General features: G+C 33.6%; 1 protein-coding gene across 2 annotated transcripts; it reads left to right on the plus strand.

Annotated features, from left to right (window-relative positions):
* Positions 1 to 1,987: 1,987 nt before the first annotated feature.
* LOC114403209 (cysteine--tRNA ligase 2, cytoplasmic-like) lies at positions 1,988 to 9,631 on the plus strand. 2 transcript variants are annotated; one of them, XM_028366017.1, is made up of 10 exons: positions 2,224 to 2,396; positions 2,601 to 2,664; positions 5,141 to 5,302; positions 6,462 to 6,632; positions 6,723 to 7,004; positions 7,148 to 7,273; positions 7,956 to 8,177; positions 8,285 to 8,401; positions 8,491 to 8,837; positions 9,275 to 9,631. In XM_028366017.1, the coding sequence occupies exons 1-9, from the start codon at positions 2,224 to 2,226 to the stop codon at positions 8,833 to 8,835; spliced, it is 1,662 nt and encodes a 553-aa protein (XP_028221818.1). In that variant the 3' UTR covers positions 8,836 to 8,837; positions 9,275 to 9,631. The 2 variants fall into 2 exon arrangements, with proteins under 2 accessions (XP_028221819.1, XP_028221818.1); XM_028366018.1 differs by lacking the exon at positions 9,275 to 9,631 and having other exon boundaries at positions 1,988 to 2,396; positions 8,491 to 9,194.
* The last annotated feature ends 15,244 nt before the right edge of the window (positions 9,632 to 24,875 follow it).

The following is a 24,875-nucleotide window of genomic DNA, read 5'->3' on the forward strand; positions in this document are numbered from 1 at the left end:
GAGGATATAAGGCGTGTGGAAAAGTTAACATATAATTTAAGTGAAAGATAAAAGATAAAAAGTAGCTATAAATTTGAAGTTAAGAGTTGATGAAAAATTGATAAATTAATTGGTTAAATTGAAATATTAAATAATTAATTATTTAATTAAAACTTAAAATTTAATAACTATAAATTTTTACATTTTAGTTTATTGTAAATCATTTATCATCTCATTTTAAAAATAAAAATATTTTTTATTCTTATTTATAAATATATTTATTAAACAAAATAATGCATTTCAAATCGGACAAAATTAAGGAAATAAAAAGATTTTCTCAATTACACTTTTTTTTATGAATTCTTCAAATACAAGTTTTTCTTTATTCAGCAAATCTATTCCAAAAAATGCCAATATAAAGAAAAAACCCTAATTACTTAACACAAAAAAATGCCCCGCTAATTGAAAAAATAAAAACAGAGAAAAAAACCCTAATTACTTGAGGGTGTAAACGGCTCGTTAGATCGAATTTTATTTATTTTTTAACCCATTTCAAATAAATTTAATTGAACTATTTTTTTTTAATCCAATTTTAATTGGACTAGGTATCAGGTTGAGTCAAAATATCTAAGTTAACAATAATTATAAAACAAACATAACATTTTGTGTTAGAATGGATTGAGTTGGATTTTAAGCGGATTCAAAACTTTAAACCTATCACTCAATCAAAATATAATCAATTTCATTAAATTAAAATCAATGAAATCCAATAATTCAATCTAACTCACAATATATAATTTGGATGGGATTATATGATTGAGGTTTTTTTGACTAGAAATGAGTATTTCTTTTTGGTATTTTACACTTGTGGATAGGTTTAATTTCAAATTAATCACAGAAAAAGAGAGTAAGTCATAATAAGTGTTATTATTATTTTTTTTTAAATTAAAGTTATAACTAATTTTACAACTTTAGTATAAATTATTGCAGACTTTAAAGTTGTAACTTCTTTTTTTTGGTTTTCAACTTCAAAGTCATAAAAACTTTTTTGTTCTTGGTCATACGACTTCAAAGTCATAATACTCTTTTTTTTTTAAAATAAAAGTTATAAACTTTTTTGTAAAAGCTTTTTCTTGATAAAATTTTTAAATTTTTTTGACAGTAATTTTGTTATTTTATTTTGTTTTCTAATTTTTTAAAATGGTAAAACAATTTATTTATTTAATTATTAAATAAATAGTTCTAATTTTACTTGTTATTAATTTTATTTAATATGATGCATATTTTTTATGGTTTAATTTAATATGTTATATATTTTTTTAATTTTTATTATTTAAAATATATTATATCTTTTTAATATTATCATATTTAAATATTTTTATTTATTTAAAATTTAGATAATTTGTTTGGATTGGATTTATATGTGTTTGTTATCTTCTTATTCTACAATATCTACTTTTAAATGTAAAAATATTAAAAAGATATAATATATTTTAAATAATAAAATATTAAAAAATATAACATTAAATAAAATCATAAAAAAATATACACCATATTAAATGGAACTAATAACAAAGTTAAAATTATTTATTTGATAATTAAATAAATGATTTTTTTACAAATTAAAAAAAATTATAAAACAAAATAAAATAACAAAATTACTGTAAAAAATAATTTAAAAATTTTATTAAAAAAAGGTTTTACGATTATAACTTTTATTAAAAAGAAAAGATATTAGGACTTTAAGTTGTAATACTAATAAAAATTCTAAAAAAAATTTCAATTTTAAAATTGTAAAAGAAAAAAAATTCTGACTTAAAAGTGATAAAAAAAATTATACTAAAATCATAAAATTATTTATAATTGTTACGAGTCTCACCCGAGAGCCATGACACGAGTCACAACTAATTAATTTGAAATCACTCCATATGCAAAATACCAAAAAAAACCCCTTTCGGATAAAAAAACCTGGATTTGGATCAATCCACTGACACTAACTGCATTACACAACGGTATAGGTCAGTAACAGATAAATGAGATTATCTTTTTTTGGTAGAGAATCAATTAAATTATTTTAAAAATGATTTAATTGATTATTAGAAACCCTAATTATTTGAAAAGATCCTAAGATATTCTATGCAAAAGCGAAAAGAGAACAAAAATTAGGGCGAACCGGGTCATACTCACAGGTGAAGTGAAAGAGAGATTCTGCGTGAAGGAAGTGCGAAGCGAGTGAGCTTGGAAATGGCGGAGGAGCAAGCTGAATTCAGGATTTACAATTCGATGAGTCAGCAGAAAGAGATCTTCAAAACCAAAGTCCCCGGCAAGGTTTCCATGTACGTTTGCGGAGTCACTGCCTACGACTTCAGCCATCTCGGTCACGCTCGCGCCGCCGTTTCCTTCGATATCCTCTTCAGGTAACCATTTACCATCTCATCATCACATTCATTCCCCCATTTCTTCAAGGCTATAAAATAATGCGTTGACTGGGCTCACTTTGTTATTATTCTCCAGATTAGATTTACTTGCCTTTAGATATTATATTATCTCAGAGCATTTGGAATTTGAAATTGTTGATGTGACGATTGGGAGTTAACATGTGGTTTCTACTCTGGTTGTAGGTACCTTAAGCACTTGGACTATGAGATTACATATGTGCGGAATTTCACTGATGTTGATGACAAGGTAAGGATACAATTTCTAACCTGCTGGTGTGGTTGCTACCATAACGTTGCGTCTTTATCCCTTTTTTCTTTTTAAAATAATTTTCATCCTTCTTTGTTCACATGATTCTAGTTGCATCTGTTTAATCCTTTCAATATCATGTCCATATTTGGACCTGTGAATGATATAAGATTAGAATATGAAACTGTAAGGATATATACTATCATAACGATTGAAATGAGGTTTGTGTTAATCAAAGCATCTTAATTTAATAAACCCATATGTACTAATGTAGTAGCAGTAGCGTCTCCTAGTTTAGCAAAATGTATTTGGAGATGGCTACATGGGTTGAATGCTTCCAGTATCTAGCAGATCATGTCAAGGTAGTTCTTATTATAATAAATAGAGTATTGCCCATGTTTATGAATATATTACTGATATCTAGGTCAATATATGGCAGCTCCCTATCTAATAAATGTTGTGAATTTCTCTAATGATCTTTCCTTTTTATGGTCAGCTTGGTATGGAGGTAAATATGGGGTTAATAAAAATTCATTCCTTGATTTTATTTGTAAAATTGTATTCAAAACTGATCTATGAATTGAACCCCATCTTTTATTTCTCTCAATGACTGAGATTTGATTTAACAGATATTGGATTTGTTTCTTTCTTTTGTTGAGTCTTTTTAATTGCTCGATAGATAATTTGATAAGCCAATGATTTTTTTGTGTTTCAAAATTTATTAAATAAAATTTTAAATTTAATCCAATGGCTTGTATGGTTATTCAGTCCATGTGCTATACTATTATTGGATTTAGTGTAATACTCTATTTTTGTCGCATTATGCTATGCCTAACTGAGGGCGAGCCCTGGTGCAGCGGTAAAGTTGTGCCTTGGTGACTTGTTGGTCATGGGTTCGAATCCGGAAACAGCCTCTTTGCATATACAAGGGTAAGGCTGCGTACAACATCCCTCCCCCATACCTTCGCATAGCGAAGAGCCTCTGGGCAATGGGGTACGAAGTTTTTTATGCTATGCCTAACTGACCCTTAGCATGTAAGAAATGCGTGTTATATGAAATGTCTTTTTAGAAATGAATTGGACTTGTTGTTCTAGAAAATCAAATTAGTGCTTAACAATCAATGGGGATATGTAGTGAATAATGTTTTTAAATAATATTATTTGGGAGTCAAAATATATTTTTAGAAATGAATTGGACTTGTTGTTCTAGAAAATTAAATCAGTGCTTAACATTCAATGGGGATATGTAGTGAATAGTGTTTTTAAATAATATTATCTGGGAGTCAAAAATATAAAAATCTTTGATCTAGTCTCCCCTGTTACCCTGTCTTGTGGTCTGTGATTTTAGGATTCATTGGCCAAAGTGATTCAACTGTATGATAGAGGAATGATTATTTAGGTTTTTCAATTGCTATCAAATCTTTTCTTTTGTTTAGTATTATCTTCTACTGAAAAGTTTATATCTGGATACTGAAATGCACTGTAGTAGATTTAATCCATGTTATGTAGACATAACTTTTAAAATAAGCCATACACAGTACATATCTCTACATGCTTCATGTCTGGGGGCATCATCCTTTGTGATAATAGCTCAAATGTCGGTCTTCAAGTTGATAGTGTCTTCTTTTGCTTGTTTGTTTGACTTGAGCCTATATTTAGCACTGCTGGTTTTTGTGATAGCTCTCGCTGTCGGAATCATTGTTGTCAAAATCGTGATGTTTTTTACTCATAGGATTGCATGATCCTTCATATTTCACCGTCTTCAATTTTGTCTCCACATAGCATTGTAGTATGGCGGGATTGGAGTAAGATTATCAGACAAACATATTAATTCATGGGATCAGCATACTGGAAGGAGTTCTGAACCTGCAACAGAGACAAATTGGGCTGCTTGACTCAGGAGAAGCAACACACTACCCTCTTCATTTTTTACCTCATTTCTCCTCTCTCCCTCACCTCACTGTCTGCCCCTTCAATCCCCCATGCATTTCTCCTCTCTTCCTCTCAGATCTCAATTTTCCTTTGTCTCTGTCCTAAATCCATCTGCCTCTGTTCAAATCTCAGGTCATGTTCCAGACCAACATAGTTTGTGCTATGTGGTTCTCTTCCATATATGAGGTCGAGACTTATGAGTTGGTATTTGACCTTCTTATGCATGTTGAATTTAAGTTAAATTAAATGTTGTGATTTGAAGGTTATTTCTCTTAACTGTTATTTTATATGCATATATACGTGTTTAAATATAACTTTGTTTTTAGGTAGGGTCTTACGTTTCTTGTTACCATATCATGATTCATACAGTTTCCCTCCATTTCCAATCCTAGGTAGGATCTTGGTTTTGACAACCTTGGATATAAGTTTCACCAAGTTCATTTGTCCTAGAAAACATGGACTTTGAAAGTGTATTATTCTACATGAGTTTCTTATACGATTCTTTAGTGCTTACTAGAGACTGCTAATATCAGAATTGTTGCAGATAATAAAGCGAGCAAATGAGACCGGGGAGGATCCATTGATGTTGAGCAACCGTTTTTGTGATGAATACAATGCTGATATGGCTGATCTTCAGTGCAAGACACCATCTAAGGAACCTCGTGTTTCTGAACACCTTAACGAGATAAAGGACATGATAACCCAGGTTTAATTTTTTTGGTATAAGATTGCTATGTTTTGCTTTTGTTTGAATTTTTCTAATGGAATCTGCTAAAAAAAGCCTTTTGCTCCACTTTTGTTTCAATTAAATTCCAATTGACATTTTTCCATGCTGTTTTATATTAGTCAATACTTCTTTTTTGTCAAGTGCATTTGGAGTTTATATGTTTCCTGTAACATGTTAATTAAAATATCATTTATTTTATAAGACTATCTGTATACATTATGCTATGTCTTGTGCTTTTTATAAAAAAAACTTGTCTAGTATTCATTGCTGTTGTAGTGAGAATGAATTTAGATTTTCTGTCCTCATGCTCTTCACCCTGCCCTGCTACTCCAACTATTTTTCCTTCTTCAATCTTCCAGCAATGTAATGTATAATGTATCCTATAATGATGATTTAGCTCATTTACTTGTGAATAAAGATATTCAGATTGAGCAGGACTTATGAAAGCAAAACAAAAGTGTTAAAAGACTGGCTGTTTTAATTTGTTAATATTGAGAGATATGAAGCTCAGAAGCTGCGCACAATCTCCAACTGTTACTCTTTTTCAAATTGGATAAATGTTGGCTGATCATGTATTTCATTATAGTTTGATGATTCAGAGTATCATTTCCTATTTGATACCTTTGAATTCCATATTAGAAGTTGCAATTGAATCGATTCAATACATTTCTTATGTAACCATGGGTGCTATATTGGATTTGAATCAGATTTCAGATCAATCTACATTGATTGACTGCCTCCATTATGTTGTTGCTAGTAAATACATCAATGAGAAGAGATTGTAAATGATGACAAACTTAGGGCTTCTTTGCTTTGAGAAAATAGTTTTTTCCCTATTTTGTCTAATAATTATAAACTGTCACTATTTTCATTTTATTTATTGTTTTCAAAGATCTGCATAGGAATTTTAAACACAAGACAAAGTGGAAACAATCTACCATTTTTATTTATTAATGATACAAGAAGCATATTTAATTGAGGCTGCTTGTCATTTTCAGTAAAAAGTGTCATTGAAGTTGAAGCATGAAAAATTACAATATAACATTTGGATTTGGTTGTGGTATGTTTTCCTCTAGTTCCAACTTCTAAGGAATTAATTAAGAATTCAAAAGATGGTCAATCATTATGTACTTTGCAGATTATCAGCAATGGCTATGCGTACGAAGTTGATGGCGATGTTTTCTATGCTGTTGATAAATGCCCAAATTATGGTATGCTATCTGGACAAAGGCTAGAACATAATAGAGCTGGAGAACGAGTAGCTGTGGACTCAAGAAAGCGTCACCCAGCTGATTTTGCATTGTGGAAGGTGCGAGAACCTTTACCAGTTATTTTAACATATTTTAGTCACATTTGAAATCTCTCACATTTCTTATAATATTAATAATGATAATTGCAGGCTGCTAAACCAGGTGAGCCTAGCTGGGACAGCCCTTGGGGTCCTGGAAGACCTGGGTGGCACATTGAATGCAGTGCAATGAGTGCTTGTTATTTAACTCATAAATTTGATATCCATGGTGGTGGAATTGATTTAATCTTTCCTCATCATGAAAATGAGATTGCACAGAGCTGGGCTGCAGACCATGAGAGCCATGTCAGTTATTGGATGCATAATGGGCATGTCACTAATAACAATGAAAAGATGTCAAAATCCTTAGGCAACTTTTTCACTATTCGCCAGGTCAGTCCTTAGCTAACTTTTTCACCATTCTTCTGGTTAATGATGGTTTTTAATTCTTTCTAGATATTTGTATAAGGTTTTGCATGGTAGAAGTCTCTTGCAAGATGTCTTGTGCATATCTTTCATGATATTTTTTCTTGCAGATCACTGAGCGTTACCATCCACTTGCTTTGAGGCACTTTTTGATTAGTGCCCATTACAGATCTCCACTAAATTACTCAATCTCACAGCTGGAGAACTCATCAGATGCTATTTACTATATATTTCAGGTAAGCAGCCTCCAAATACCTGTATCAGGAATTCTGTGTTGTTGCTTAAAAGTTGATGGGTGAGTTCATCTCTCAGGGTTGACAGAGTTTTGCCATTATGTAATCTGAAATTGTTTTTATTTGGTGTTATGTCTGTGCAAATGTTTTTTTGTGAATAGATCTGAAGTTTTGTATCCCAATACTGCTGCTTAAATTAAGCATGTTGTGTCTTGGATATAGAATTGCCAGTACATCTTTCCTTCTACTTTAGTTTTTTTGAAAGAAGATATTTACTACTGTGATGTGATGAAAATTCCCCATGTATATTAAATGTCCAAATGTTGCAAGGACGATCTTGTGAGTCATATTATAAGGGAAATTATTGGTCTCTGCAGTGTACTTGTTATAACTTACAAGTAAAACAAAGGAAAAGGTAGAATTACATAAAAGGCAGATTTTTTTTATCAGGGTTGGATGGTACTTGCGGCAAAAGTAAAGTTTCTCAACTCTACCACAATTTTGCTATGATTTAGATCTATTGACATAAAATATTAAAGTTAAAGATACCTGTTTGCAATACTGCAATATTGTTAGGTTTAATTGATGACATTACTCTAGGGATATTGTTCAAAATAGCTTCTTTTTACTACTGTGATTTCCATAGATATGAGAGTGATTTTTTTCTTCTTCTTTTGGTTGTTAGACTCTTCAAGATTGTAAAGATGCTGTATCACCATTACTTCAAGGGGAAACTGAGAAGAATGAAAAGGTACCTCAAATTAATGAGGCTGCCAAGGAATGCATTAAGAAGTTGAATGTTGAGTTTCAAACAAAAATGTCAGATGACTTGCAGACACCAGTGATACTAACTGGTGCTCTCCAAGAGGCCTTAAAATTTGTGAACACTTCTTTAAAGATGTTGAAGGTATGTAAATGGGACCAGTTTCTTGTATTGCATGCGTGGGTGCTACAGGCATTTTCATGCGTTGGAAATGTGCCCGTAATTCATGAAATATATTGTCTATCTTCCAGAAGAAAATGCAGAAAAGAGCTCAGTTGCAATTGATTCAATCCTTATTGGAAGTGGAGAAAGAAGTTGGAAAAGTTTTGGACGTCCTAGGATTATTGTCCTCTAAATCTTATGCCGAGGTGACTCATTTTATCAACCCGAGCTTAATTGCCTGTTTTGGAAAACCATTGCGAATATTTAACAATTATTATTGTTATTTGTTCATTAGGTTCTGCATCAGTTAAAAGATAAGGCATTGAACAGAGCAGGTCTGACAGAAGATGAAGTGCTACATCTGATAGAAGAACGAACTCAAGCTAGGATTAATAAGGATTTCGCCAAAAGTGATAAGATGAGGGCTGATTTGGCTACCAAGGGCATTGCACTTATGGATGTGGGCAACGAAATAATTTGGAGACCATGCATCCCGAGTGAACCACTTGTTGCAGAAGTTGTTCATAGAGACCAGAGGGCACCTACAGTTGAAGAAAAGCAGTCCTCATCTTCAGTGAATCAAAAAGTGGATGAGATACCTGGCGGTCGAGAAGGGAATGACCTACATACAACAACATGAAGGTAGAGTCAATGTCCCTCCTTAGCTATGATTAATACAGAAAATGTTATAATAATTTATCAAAATACTACACAAGGCTTGTTGAAGATTGTATATCAGTTGAAGGCTATGTATGACCATACCTAGTTGTCTAGGACGTGAATCGTGTTACACATTTCTCATGTTGGGTCTTTTACGGTCCGGTCTCTGGAGTCTGGATTAGTTTAACCGATTTGCAAATGCATGAACACTACCCCATACCGAGATTTTGTTCTTTTGACACTCAGATTGGATTTCTTGCTCTTGCTTTGTACTACAGAAAGCACGAATATTTTTTTCAAGAATCTAGAGTTTGATTCTCTCTTATCTGGTTTGTGCTATTGATGGACGTTAGCTTGATTTCTTAAACTATCCTATTAGCTTGATTTTTTTTATAGTAGTTTTCTATTTATCTGCTTAGGTTTATTATCACGTTTGATTTGAGGCTGCCGAAGCAATGCTTAGAGATTAGACAGTCAAATCTTCGAATTTAGGAAATGGAACACCTGAATGTGCAGACAAATCACTGGAGCAGTCTGAATTTGTGATTTTTTCTTTGATGAAGTTTTAGAGTAATACTATATTACAATAAGCCCAGATATACAAGTCAATGAAGCCTAGCTATACTATGAACTTTTAGAGTAGTGCTATCGTTCGATTTTTGTATGAGGTATATTTAAGATTTCTTGAAATCATGTAATATGCCAATGATTTTGTATTAAATAAAGTTGTTAGATGAAAGTCACATTATAAATGTAATGCATAAATTGTTATTTAACTTTTTTTTCATTTTACAAAAAAATAAAAAATGTCGGAGTTAATTTAAAATTTAGCCAATTTTGACTTTTTATTTTACACTTTTTTTTCCTGAGAGATTAATGAGATATAATTTGTCTATTTTATCGTGGATGAGAGTCTTTTTTGTGGTCATTTTTTATTTTCTTTTTGTACCTTTCAGCATTGTTGACAAGATATTAACTTTAGGATTTCAAAGGATAAAGTTAAAAATTTGTGTAAAGTTTCACAATTGATAATATAAATATTAATATTCAAAACATATTTAATACAATGTCTAAAATTAACTATTAGCGACCCTAAAAATTGTAGGATAAAATATCTTGGAAAGCTATTCGTTCATCATCGCTTATCATCACTGATAAATTCATTCGCATTAAAATGGATTACGTGTAACATTAATCTTTCAAGAAAAAGAAGTGTAATTCTTAAAATAAAAATGACATAATCATTTAAACATCTCGCGAAAGATATTAGTATCATTTACTGAAAATTATGAGATATTTAATTATCAGTTGTAAGCACTCAATGAGCTTAAGACATACTCTGATCTTGTGAGCTCTCAAGATTCAATTCACTTAAGTTATATTTTTCATCATTGTACCAAAAAAAAAGAAAATATATCAACGATTCTGGAAAGCAAGGAGTTGGCACCGATAAAAAAAGAATTATTGAAATATCGCCTAACGCCTAAACTCTGATTGTTTCAAGTACGTTATTCTTAAATTTTTAAGCGAGTTTAAATCACACAAATGACAAATCAATCAAATAATTAAAGAAAATGCTGATGTGAAACCACTTTTAATGGTCAGGATCCGACGAATTGGAGCTAAGGATTTGGCAATCTTATATTTTTTACTTTAGAAGAAAATTTAAGACTTTCTTACTTCAATGGAATAATTTAATTTCTAGGACTCGTCAATTAGAATAAAAAACTATGGTTTGGCTAAATTACACTTTGAGTATCTAATTCAATAAGAATATTTTGTACTGACGTCTTTACTAAAAATAAAACTTTTGAAGTGATGTGTTTATATATTTAACGTGGATAAGTAAAAGTACGATTATTTACAAATTTTAGAAGGTTAAAATATAATATATTCTAAATTCTAAAGTAAATTAAAAATAAACAGACTCTTAATTGCTTTAAAAATAAGAATGAATATATTCAATAAGTATACAGTTTTTTTTCATTATCATTCAATCACAAACAATTATATAAAATAAATTTAAACTTTTATAATAGCTATATTAAAAATTATAAAAAAATTATTATTTTGTTGATAGTATAAAAACTTTTATATTAAACGTACATGTCAAGTTACCTTATTTTTAAAATATCTTGTCTATAGAATCTTGACTAATTATATATAATTTTCTTTTAAATTTATTTAATACAAAATTATTGAATAAAGTAATAATTTATAACGACATAATTTAATGTCTGTTTTATATATGTATGATTCTGATTTGACACACGAGAAACAACAAATGATGAATTTGTATCATATCATTGTTTGAAGGAAAAGGATTAATGAACACACCTAGAGAAAGAAAGAGATAAAAGGGAGTAAAAACAGAGAATGAAATATAAATATAACAAGTAGTATAACATGACAAGAAAATAAATAGAAAGAAATGAAAAGTGCTAAATTAGTTTTTATAATATAGAAATTTTGTTGTGTACATATATTATACTGTTATGATTGAGGGAACAAAAAATATTATACTATTGTTTAAAGTTGTGAATGTGACGAAACTAGTATTAAATTTGGTCATTATGAAAGACATATTTAATTCCGACTGTTGCAATTGCACAACTAAGATTTTATCAATAATGAAACGATAACGGTCCATTTATATTTTTTTATAATTAACAACTAAAGTTTATGCGTGCAACGGAGAAAAGTTAGAACCTGAGACGTGTTTTAACTTCATAAAACAAAAATGAAGAATTGCTTATTCATTTTAGCGTTTTGTCACACATAAAATAACTTGCCAGAAAGTATACGATATCAATTAAAATGTTTTCAATTCTCGACGAGGGAGATGGCAACAATGCTCTGTACGGAGAAAGAGTTCCGGAAGGTGGTATAAATCAAAATAACCTAATTCCTGTATTAAAGAAAAGAAAACTGTGGTTCCTGCTTCCTATCATCCCTCATGGATTTGGAAACCACCTTGTCCTCAAGGTAAAAATTGGCTTTAAGTTGTTCTCAATCTTCCTATGAAGTATCATTTGGGATAGACCTTCCCACCGAACTAACATTTGTAATCTAGAGTCAGGATTAGTCGAATCCCAACGAGTCTGTAATATAGCCAGATGGACAATGAGTGACTAATTGTCAATGACGGAAGCCGACAAAGATAACAGAGACATGGGATCCTCAGTTGAAGGGTGGAAAGGTTTCAACAAGGAACAATGAAACACAGGGTGTATCCGCGCTCCATTCGACAATTGAAGCTTATAAGCAGCTTTACCAATATGCTCCAAAATCTGATAGGGTCCATAGTAACGCTTAGCTAGTTTATTGGTATAAGCTCCAAAGGCAATTGAGTGCCTATGAGGTTGCAACCGGACTATTACCCAGTCCTCTGTGTTATAATTGACTTGGTGTCAGCAACACGTTTCTTGGTTGCTTAAGCCTTTAAAAGTTTTTTGCATAATTCCGTGAAAATAGCTTCCCTATTCATCAAGAGTTCATCAATAGTTTCCACATTAGAAGTTCCGACAATGTATTGCGGAAAGGTGAAAGGTTTCCGACCAAAGGTAATTTCATAAGGAGAAGACCCTGAGCTCGAATGTCAGGAAGTGTTATAGGACCATTCCAACCAATTCAAAATCCGTCCCCAGGAAGAACGTTTCTTATGGACAAAGGCGCGAAGATACTATTCAAATGGCTAATGAATAAAGGGTCACAGTCCGAAACTAAGCTCCTTGGCATCCCGTGGAGTCTTTCGACAATGTCCATGAAAAGGAGCACAACAGAGTGAGAGGTATAGTGAGTAGGGAACATGCCAAAATGAATACCTTTTGAGAAACGATCCACCACCACCAAGATGGTAGTGTTTCTGCGATATGACGGTAAGCCCATAATAAAGTCAAGGGAAAGATCCTCCCATGGCTGGAAGGGTACTAGTAGGGGGAAAGTAGCCCGGGTGCCTTCCGTGTTTCATACTTCGTGTGTTGATAGTCAACACAAGATGTGATGAATCATTCCATATCCTTTCAGATTCCATGCCAAATGAAGTTCTCACCGAGTCGTGCCAAAGTTTTGGCAACTCCTATGTGCCCACCTGTCGGTGACGAATGATATTCCCTTAGTAGAGTTGGTATGAAGTGGGATTTTGGTGGTAACCAAATTCGGCCTCCTTTTAAAATCAAATCCTGAGCAATTGAATAGTCTAAATATGTTGTAGGATCACCAGAGATAGTGTCACGTAGCTTCAGAAAAACAGGGTCATTCACCAAATGTTGTTTAAGTTCGTCCAAAAATGTCAAACATGGAACTGACCATAATAATTGGGAATTGGAAGAGGGTAGTAGAATCCTAGACAAGGCATCAATAACTACGTTTGTTTTGCCGGGACGATAATGGATTTCGTAATCATACCCCATAAGCCTAGTTAGGTACATCTACTGCTTTGGCGTTTGCACCACCTGAGTCATCAATTCTTTGAGACTCCGGTGGTCTGTGAGAATGATAAAGTGATGGTCCAATAAGTATTTGGGTCATTATTTTACAACGGTGGTGATCGCAAATAGCTCTCAGACATAAGTGGATGTGCGAAGAAGCTTTGGACTAAAGGGCTTACTGAAGAAAGCAACAGGGTGACCTTTCTGTGATAGGACTGTACCCATGCCGATACCCAATGTGCCTGTCTCCAAAGTGAAATGGGTATTGAAGTCTTGTAAAATTAAAATAGGGGCTATGGAAAACACATTCTTCAGTCCCGTAAAAGCCTGTTATGCCTCAGGCGACCATTCAAAGAAATCCTTTGTAAGTAGCCTTGTTAAGGGAGCAACAATGGAGGCATAGCCATGAATAAATCGACGATAAAAACCTGAGAGGCCCAGGAAACTTCGCAAGGCCTTGGAAGAGTGAGGTGTGGGCCACTGTATGATGGCTTGGACCTTAGTCGACATTGGTTCAACTCCATGTGCAAAGACTAGGTGTCCCAAATACTCTACTTGTTGGGAAAAGATGCATTTGAAGAGTTTGAGGAAGAACTGACCATCCAAAAGAATCTAGAAAGCCTGCTCTAAATGAATCAAGTGATTATCCAAAGTTCTGCTATACAGCAAGATGTCATCAAAGAAGACGATGATGAAGTGATAAAGATATGGCCGAAAAATTGCATTCATTGTTGCCTGGAACGAGGAAGGAGCATTGCACAGGCCAAATGGTATCATCCTGAACTCGTAGTGGCCATGGTGCATGCGAAAAGCCGTTTTGCAGATATCATCCACATGCATCAAAATTTGATGATAACCTTGAAGAAGGTCGAGTTTCGAGAACCAACGTGCACCTCCCAATTCATCAAAAAGTTTGTCTATCATTGGTATCGGAAAATGATTCTTGATAGTTATTGCATTGAGTGCGTGATAATCTACACAGAATCGCTAGGTTCCATCACGCTTTCTTACCAGGAGAACCGACGACGAGAATGGGCTGGTGCTAGGACGAATTAGTCATTTTTGTAACATTGAATCCACCCAAGCTTCAATTTTATGTTTCAGGAAGTGAGGGTAAGGATATGGATGTATGTTGACTGGCTCTGAATTAGGGAGCAGGTGAATGTGATGATTAGTAGGGCATGAGGGAGGTAAAGTCTGTGGGGTCTCGAACAAGGTAGCAAATTTGGTGGTGATAAGTTGAATTTCAGGGATTAGTGGGATAAAATGTGTTTGAGTTGAAGGAAGCCCAATGGGAACAATTCGTATATGAAAGAATTCGTTAGCACCATCTCTTTTAACCAAACGACGAAGTTGAGGTGGGGTAATGAGATGGAGGATGGATTCAGTGTCACCTTGTAACTCAATGAGTCACTCGCTATAGATGAACTTCATAGTCAATCATTATAATCTGTTAGGACCGGGCCAAGGGACTTGAGCCATTGCACCCCTAGCACAAGGTTTGCACCACATAATGGTAGCACGTGAAGGTTAATAGAGAAGACAACATCTTGAACGCGCATTGTCACAACTTCACAAAGAAGATGACAATGGAGCTAATTGCCATTACCCACCATCACACACAGTGGCGTTGTGGCCCGTGTTGGAAGGCCCAAGTTGTGGACAAAATCATCACCTGCTCGTACGTGATATGGCCCAAAAGCCGCAAGGTCTCAGAAGCCAAATGGCCCGAAAGAGTGTGCAAGAAAATTTAGGCTTGGGTCGGAGTTGGAGGGTCTGATGGTTTGGGTACAAAATCCGAATCAGGGGTGATATTTGGAAAACCCTCGTTGTCATCCATGATCAAGAGAAAAGCCTTGGAGGCACATTTGTGGCCACGATGAAATTTCTCATTGAATTTGAAACACAGGCCACACTCCCGCCGGGAAGCCAATTCCTCCGGAGAAAGTCATTTAATTGGTAAGGAGGAAGGTGGTTTGAGAGGTGTGGGTAACAATGAAGGAGGGGTCGAAGAAATGGAAGAGGGGTAAGAGGAGATGGTCGACAAAGGCGAAGGAAGGGTTCTGGAGCAGAACGAAGGATAGTGGTCCACAAATTTTTCCTCCTGAAGGCGAGCCAACCCCGTAGCCTGGACCAGTGTCAAGGGCTGCAAGGCCTGAACGTCACGACGTATCTCCGAAGACAAGTCGAAAATGAAGCAACTCAAAAGGAAAGGAGGAGGAAGACCTATAATTCTATTTGCCAAGTCCTCGAACTCAGAGAGGTAAGTATTGATAGTGCTACACTGAGTTAATTTGAACAATGCTCCAGTGGGGTCTTTGTATTGCGAAGGGGCGAAGCACGTTTGAAGAGCCTGAAGGTAAACAGGCCAGGAAGTGAATTGGCCATTGCTTGTCATCCATTGGAACCAGGCGAGAGTTCTGCCTTCCATGTAGAAAGAAGCAATGGTAAGGCATTTGCGTTCTGGCGTCGAATGATACTCGAAAAATTGGGTGATCTTAAAGATCCACCCAGAGCATCAGAACCATTGAAGCGCGGGAGCTCAATCTTCATACGATGAGCATGGGAAGGTGAAGACGAAGATGGATTGGTGGAAGAGGATGAGGGATAGTGGTGGGACGCGTCTGGGCTAGGCATATGATGGAGTAGCTATTCGAGTTTCAGGGCTACAGTGTGGTGCGTATCACCAAGTGAAATTTGATGATTAGTGAGCTTGGTGATGGTTTCCTCAAGTTGATCGGTAGTGGTCTTCAAACGAGTAGATTCTGCCATGGATGAAGACAACAAAAGCACCAAAATGTTAGAACGAAGAAGGAAAGGGTTAAAAGCCTAGTTTTGAGGACCATGTACCTTTAAACAAGAACTGATTATAGAAGGTAAATTTTCATTGATTCCTTTGCCTTATTACAGTGCATATATATATAGTCAAACTAGGATAACAAAATTATAATTCTGTAATAACATAATCCTAATAGAAAATGGAAATGGCAAACAAGGATCACACATTGCCCCTAGCTTGTGCCAGCTCAGCCTAAAACCGCTAGACATAGTCCCTAAGGTACCCAGGTGTGGTGACCCTTCTTGTGGACTTCTATCATAAGGTAGGTTGCAACTGTGGTTCTTGCTTCCTATCGCCAGATGTCTCGATTTCAAATTCTAGATATACAATTGCTTTAATTTTTGGGGGTATGAGTTATATCCCTCATAGTATCCGGCTTGAACATGACTATCTTGAGGTAGAGATAGTTGATAACTGCTAAATAATTATATTTTGATAGTAGAAAATTAGTCAAATATTGGCCTGAAATTAATTATTTAGCAGTTATTTGTGATTAAAAGTTAGAAAATTAATTAAATTGAATTTTTGGTTGCAGATATAAAAATTGGAGGTGTAACAAGCAAAAAGGACAGAAAAATTGAAGAAAAGAATAAAATTTGAAGAAGGCCCAGCCCAATACGGGCGCTCAGCGCACGTCACGGGCTAAGGGGGCCAGGAAGTACACGCGCTAAGCGCGGGGTGTCGCGCTAAGCGCGCCTACGAAGGCCCAAAGCCCACTTCAGCAGCTATAAATAGAGAGTCAATCCAAGGGACAGAGAACACCACCACAGAACCCCCTCTCCTAGGGGTTTCATTTACTCCCTTTCTTTCTTTCACCCCCTTCTCATTGTAAAGCCCTCATGACTATGAGTGGCTAAACCCCCTAGCTAGGGCCTGGCAGGCCTAGAAAACCAATGATGTATGAAGCATTTCAAGAGTTATCAATAAAAAGAGGATTTCCTTCCAGGTTCTTTATTTATTTACTGTTCTTTCTTTTTCATCCTGTATGTCAGACCTTACTTTCGGTTAGGATTTAATCCACTCGTGAGAGAGTAAAGCCTAATTAGGGGTAAGGAATGAATACTTGAATCGGTTTTAAGGGTTAGACCACTCAGGAGAGCGTAACGCTTAATAGAACATTAAAAGGAAGAAATTATCGGGTTATCTTTTAGAGGGTTTTCCTTCCAGGTTCTTTTATCTGCTTTTCTTTCTTATTTATTTTGCATCTCGGACTTTATTTTCTATTAGTCTTTAGGTCACTCGGGAGAGGGTAAAGCCTAATTAGGGATAAGGAATGAATGTGTGAATCGGTTTTAAGGGTTAGGGGAGAGGGTAAAGCCTAATTAGGGATAAGGAATGAATGTGTGAATCGGTTTTAAGGGTTAGGCCACTCGGGAGAGGGTAACGCTTAATAGAACAATAAAAGAAAAAAATCATAGGGCTTGCATTGACCCAATGCCCATGCTTTAGCAAACATCTACAATGTAATCTTAATGCATCTTAGTTATTGAGCCTTCGCAAAGGGCATTTGGAAGATAGGTAATTAAGGTAGGCTTGTCATCATGAGGCATCAGGGGCAAGTAGATGGATAGATGTGGGGCAGAATTAGTTCACTGGTATTGATAACAGACAAATCCTGAATCCATATATCTAGACTTATTAGACTTGTTAGGTTTTAGCGATTTTAATATATAGATTTTATTCCCTATTTTTTATTATTTGCTTTTCTTAGAAGTAGTTATTCCTTATTTTACTGTTGGGTTTTATTAGGAGTAGTTATCCTCTATCTAGAGCATTTAGGCTTAGTAGATTTAGACTTTATTCTACCTTTATTTGAATTTCGTAGAAGTAGTTATCTTTATCATATTTCAATTTAAATATTTTATCTTTTATTTTGATCATTCAATCTTTTATCTTCTAATTTTATCTTTAAATATCTTATCTTTTCTTTTATCTTTTAATTTTATCTTTAAATATTTTATCTTTTCTTTACCTTATCTTCTATCTTCCTTTATCTTTTATTTTAAATTCTTACTTTACCTTATATTCTATCTTCCTTTATCTTTTATTTTAAATTCTTATCTCTTGCTTTTAAATTGGGTTTGCATCGACACTCGGACTTCCGAGAACTTTACTACTTATGACGATTTGTTACACTTGCCAATAAGTTAACAATAGTTGTGGTATACAAAAATAAAATACATTGTATCATCATGGATCTAGCTAGAACAATTGTGATTGGGTATTCGAGCTAGCTAGAAGAAGGCCATGACTTATACTAGGAATTGAAACAGGTTAGATCAGAGTTTAATAAGCTTGAATTTGATATGATTTATAATTACAAAACTCGAGTCTAATCTATTTAGAGTGGGTTTGAAAACTCATTGCAAACATGAAAAATCACATCCACTTGAAGTAGCTTTCACGTTTTTTGGTCTTTGGACATGGAGAGTGGGTACCGAGGTGCTTCTCAAACTTGATTCCAAACGTGCAGTTATTTGTTACATGTCAATTTTTAAGATCTGGCTGAAATCTAATTACATGACCTGTTTTGTATAAAACTTATTAATGTTGAGAGGCTATAAATAGACCTTTAAAGAAACCTATCTCTTTTTTTGTTTTGTTTCGCTCGTCTGTAATATTGATGTAAGGCAAGGTAATATTTTTCTGAGTTACGCAAGGTAATTTTATAACTTATCAAACGATTTAATTTTGAAACGTACCACTTATTGAAATCAGTTTTATCAAGTACTGAGATGAAGCCAGTTAACCTGTTTTTCCACAGATATTCTATAATTAGTATTCATGCAAGAGTAAGACATCCCACATGACTTCCATGTAGCATTATAGTACTAGCAGTATTATTATGTGTTTAAATATCTTTGACGTGCTTTTGGCCAATTGGTACAAATAGCTGGGAATGACTAGATCAGCAAGTTCTATGACAGATGCCATTCTCCTCATCCCACTTTTTCTGATACACCGAATCTCCCAAATAGATTATGATGATAATAGTTCGAGTTAACCATTAATGTCTTACATCTATTGGTGATTTCAATTTCATCACCACTAATTCCCACCGTGCATTTGAGACTTTAGGATCAATCCAACTCACAAATACCGTTCAACTTGTCCCCTTTGTTAAAGTTGAAAGTGCCTATAACCCAAGAGCTTGGCATAAAGCAAATAGGGTCTCAATGCCACAAACGAAAAAAATGCTCTAGTGGGGACACCCACATTAATTTCTTCAAAAAGCACCAAACATTGTTCTGCCAAAAAGGACCGGATACCACCATTTTTGCTTACATATAAGCCACGAGGACTCTACACTTCACGAGTGATTGAAAACTTGCAGATAAGATTGAGAAAAAAATAGATCAATAAGTAATTGAGGTACGACGTTAGTGGTCGTGTGAGTTACATGTTTTTTGTTTTTTTGTGTGTCCTTTTAAGTTTTAACTAATAGCTTAAACTTAAATATCAAAATCATGTCAATGTAGACACATGTAGTAGTCAATCAAGCTCTTTTTTTTTTTCAGAGAACAAATTTGGGTCCCATGTTTATCTCTTTGTTAAATAAAAGCCCCTAGAGTTGAAGTACATGAGGAACCTTGAGCAGAGACCTCAACCAACCTTTTCTGCTAACTACTCTCATATGCACCGCAAATGTTTGTCTCCAACTTGACCACAGAAGCTTTTGGAACCATAGAAATTTAGAAAGAACGTACCAACTGTGCCAATCCAACACCATACTACTACAACTGCTACTTCCTCTGGAGCATGCATGTCATTCCTTAAAAAATATCTTGGACCCTTTTGCCTTTGACAGTGGAAAAGGATAAAAAGATAAAACGGATAGAAATTCGAATGGTCTTGTCTTGCTTTTGAGTTTCACAAGTACCAAAGGGCATATTGTATTTCAAGTTTTATAGCTATTTTTGTACATATTCTCTATTCTATGACGTTATTAAGTTAACAATGTTTAAGCCGTTCATACAAAAAGCATCTCATCGATCTGCAGTACGCTCCAGTATCATGGCATATCTTCATGACCGCGATTGGAAATTTCATTTGAACAAATAAAGAGTGCTTATTTGACAGCAACAATTAAGATAAGAATATGGCTTCTCAAAAGTTAAATAAACTTTAAGCTAAATTGTCTCTAAGTTGCTATCCATATAAACATATCTACTATATAGTATTATGTGGTACAAATTAAGGAAGGAGCCCTTTATACCTTGTATCTTCATTGTGGCTTGCTATCCCCGCAATCTTAGAATTGTATAACATTAGGGTAGTTAAATCTTGTAAGGTAGGTATATGCAAATTATGAACCAAACGAAACTTGCATCAGAAGTAGGAAAAAAAGAAGAAGATTGAGAGTTACGCCTTAGTTAAGTGAAAAATAACCTTTTCGGCGGTGAAGTAATAAATTTCATATCTTGCAGGTGCACGCTAGGAAACATGGCAATCTCTAACTTTATTAAAAGTACAAGACAAGTCGGGGACAATCACACATGTTTCACCTGAAATTTTGATATGTAGTCACTGTAAAAGAGTTCAGATAATCCAATAAAAGGAATATGTTATTTTCGCACAAATTTCACCACTTTATTTTTTTTACTGGTAAGACTCCTAAATAGTTAAAAACTAGCTGTGTGATCCGTGGTGTAGTTTGAGTGTTGTGTGAAAAGATTATTATATAAAAATATTGTATATACTTTTTCAAATTATTATTTATAAATAAAATTTTGTTAGATTAATTTTAAAACTTTTGAATTTTGCAATAATTTAAAATTAGTTTATTAAAAGCTCGGAAGAAAAAGAAAAGTGCAGAGAAAACAAAATACTGCAAATGTTGTTGTAGATAGAGACTAACTCATGGCCAAGTCCAATGACTCAGGACTTTTGAATTGAACCCCAAGAACACGCAGTTTATGTTGGGTTGTCTAGACTCTAGAGTATTCTATTAAATGAATCCCTCACCCAAGGCCCCCACTTCACGGGAAGAGAGTTTCGAATGTACGAACCATGGGATTCAACTATAATCAAAATGTTTGACACATTATCACTTCAATTTCAATCTTATAAATGATATGCTTATTAGTAGCTCAAGTATACTTTGACCAATGTAGCTATTGTACCCGCAGTCTCAGTCGCCCTAACTAGAATTTCAGAGTATCTTTATAGGTTCTAATTCCTGCACTTCATCACTGAAATCACACACGGAATAACTGTTCATAAAGGCACACGCACGCATATTTAAGGTGGATCTATTCATTAATTAAAACGTTATCAATTTTAACAAGGTGCTATAAACTTCATATAACATTAATGGTACCTCATATTATTGTATTTATTTTAAAAGTCATCAAGTTTTTTTATAAAGGAATTAAAGACAGGTATCCGTAAATTTATAATAACTCATATTTTATGTTCACTTAATTAAATTATATTTTTTTAATAAAAATCATCAAGCTTATAATATATAACAACTTATAATTAGACAATAATGCAAAAATATTTACAATTGATAGCATATTATTTCTTTAAATAATATTAAGCATTCACAGATCTGGAAGCTTTTCACCACAAGCTTTAAGCAAAAAGATCTTTCAAACATTCAAACGGGGATAGCTAACTCAGACACAGTTCATTTCGTAGTAGACAATCATGTCATTAGTTAAACTTTAGACATGGTTCACCTAAGATTTTCATCCTTCCTAACAAGCTAAAGTACCTAGATGCTTTAATTTTATTACTTTTTTTCCTTCCTTTTTCCCTACAACTTTTCCCATATTTGGTTGTTGGTGTTGAGATGGAGTCTGAAATCGGTCGTACATTAATTTGATCTAGACTTGCGTCAATAGTTAAAGACCCCACCTTCACCATTAACATCACGCAAAGCCGGATCGTGCGGCTTTGGGTGGATCAGTGTTCTTTTGTCGTCCTTCTTTTTTCCAAGTGTTCCAAGATCTAGTTGACTGAATGGTTACTATCGCGTGAGAAAAAGGTTCAAAGTAAAACTTCGGATTGTTGCACACGAAAATCCTTCATTACCATTTATCATAATCTTAATCACGTAAGTGTCAGGTGAAGCAATCAAGCTTCATATATGTCAACGAACTTGAAGACTCATCAGTCACTTTAATTTTTTGGCTAAAAGGTTAAATGGCTATAGTCCTATATATAGTAGTGGACGCTTATATGTCATAACACGCTTTTATATATAGCCCATCTCACAGGAAATTAACGAATAAACTTTTCTTAGCTAGGCTGATGACGACATGCATGCTCGATAGAAAGTGCCTAAGATAGGACATACCAATACAGATCGGTGGACCTTGCAAGAAAACTCTATGAAAAGATAAGCACTTAAGAATAAATGATAAATAAGGTCTTCTATCTGCAAATAAGATGCTACCTTTTAAAAAAAAAGTTTAGATTGGGAGGAGGCATAACCTTCAAGGTTAGGAAAGACCATTGATCTCAGCAATAGTTTATAGTAAAATTTACATATGGTCTTTCTACAGATAAAATTTGAGAATCAAATCCAAATCACAACTAATATCAAATAAAGACTCAATAAAAAGATATATCAGATATACCAACTCCTGTTAGTCATGCATATAAGATGATCACATATAAATTCCATTTAAATTAGAAAACTCACTAATTTTGGTATAATAAAATTCCATTTAATCACTGATTTTACTATAGATGTTACTACTTCCATTTAAATTAGAAATTAAATATAAGAAAAAGTATAATACAATTAGTGATTAAATATCAATAATTAGGCATGACAAACTAACAAGAATTGATGGATACCAATTCTACCTCGACCTTAGTTTGACAGGAAAAATCACATTGAACGGGTTTGGATTCAAGTTTTCCTGATTGATGGAATCAGATTGGAGGATGCAAGGTTAGGGAAGACTACTATTCTTAGCAAAAATTTATAGTAAAATTTACATATGACCTATCGATAATTAGGCATGACAAAATTTTCCCTCACTCCCTCGATAAAAAAAAGCCACTTTCACTTTATATATCTCCATATACATAATGCGAATTTAACAACAAAACTGCAAAGTTGAATTGTGAAAAAATATTACCCGACTTAAAATTAACTTTAGGCTTAATTACGACTTTGATTCTCTAAGTATGATATTGTATAATTTTAATCCCTTAGATTTCAAATGACATAATTAGAGTTTGATGAACTAAAATTACACAATTATGATACTAGAGTGATAAAAAAATGCAATTAAGGCTTAACTATATGTATATATCGTTTGTGCTTGAGGAATCACCTTATAAATGCTTGTATATATATTTTACAGTTTTCACTAATTGAAAGTTTTTTTAAAAGGGGGAAAGATATTATTAATATCAGAAACAACAGACTAATCACAAGGAGTGCCAGGCCATTCCAAGTGAAGTACAAAAACCAAACAGAGACGCGCATTACAAATTTCAAAATACAAAACCAATCTAATCAAGTGAACAAAAGTATCCTAAGTTATTAGCTCAAAGAATCATAAGGACTAATTGAAAAGTTGTAGAGAAAACTTGAAATGAAAGTATATCACATATGAGTTTTATATGGAATTTACCAAAAAGAAGTGTTTCACATTCTTTGAGTTCTTGATAGCATAGATGCTATTTGTGTTCATGATTTATGTGATACAGTAAACTAAGATTGAGAAGTCAGATATTATATCCTTTTTACTCTCTTTTTTCCGCATTAAAATAAATTTCTCAGCCGTGATTAATCTACTTTTTCCCAACCATGCATATGCCAAATGGAAGCAAAAGGTCTAACAAAAATTATTACACCTAATGCTTTCGGATTCAAAAAGCAAGACTTTAATGCATTATTACTCTAGCGGATTTGCGGTAAACAACTTGCGTATTCTATCATGTCAAGCGCATATATAGCACTGTATGTATATAATTATAATCTATAATTCTGCATCCGGTTCAATCAAGCTAGATATTTAAATTACAGTTTTTTTCTTCTTGAGATATATTTTTATTATATTTTTTACAATTTATTTCTCTTTTACCACATTATTCATCATCTTATCTTATAACCCCCTCTAAGTCAAATTGATTGACGTTTTAACATGAAAAAAAAATTCATTTTGATTGACACTGTCAATTTTGAATGAAATATTAATTTTTTTAATTTCAGTTATGACCTCAAACAACTATCGTATTCGAATATTTAATAATGCATGCATTTATAAAAATTAAGAAAAAAGGAGAGGATATTTTAGTAAAATTATTTCACTAATTAAGGTATTTAATTATTTATTTTTTTAATTTGTGTGAAATTGAAAACCTTAAATGTCAAATATGATATAGAAAGAGTATTTTTCTTTCTCTTCTCTTTTTACCTTTCTCTTGATTATAGAAAAAAAAAATGTTGCAAGTATTTTGTACCAACCAAAGTTGAATCTAGTAACTGCTATCTAGCAAATTATGATTCGAATTCATGTTGAGAAATATACTTATATATATTTAGTATCTTATAGTAATTGAAACATAAATTATATTTAAAAGAGCATATATGTAGTAGGGGAGTTGAATTTCACTTAAAATTATAAGCAACTACCTGGCTCCAAACAAATACTCATAATGCAATAACATGGGGAAGCCAATACATATCCAAGTTTGGGGGTGGATGAAAAAGAAAGGGAAAAAAAATCATGTCTTAGTCAGCTTCCAACTCCTACAATGTCCCTTTACATCATAGTTGTGAAA

This window comes from Glycine soja, chromosome 20 (assembly GCF_004193775.1).
Source record: "Glycine soja cultivar W05 chromosome 20, ASM419377v2, whole genome shotgun sequence".
Classification (NCBI taxonomy): domain Eukaryota; kingdom Viridiplantae; phylum Streptophyta; class Magnoliopsida; order Fabales; family Fabaceae; genus Glycine; species Glycine soja.

What these genes read in the sequence shown, in the direction of transcription:
- LOC114403209 (XM_028366018.1), top strand. Translation starts at nt 2,224, where the DNA reads ATGGCGGAGGAGCAAGCTGAATTCAGGATTTACAATTCGATGAGTCAG. An exon ending in ACTTTTTCACTATTCGCCAG is followed by an intron (nt 7,005 to 7,147) that starts GTCAGTCCTTAG and finishes TTTTTCTTGCAG; the next exon opens with ATCACTGAGCGTTACCATCC. An exon ending in CCTCTAAATCTTATGCCGAG is followed by an intron (nt 8,402 to 8,490) that starts GTGACTCATTTT and finishes TTTGTTCATTAG; the next exon opens with GTTCTGCATCAGTTAAAAGA.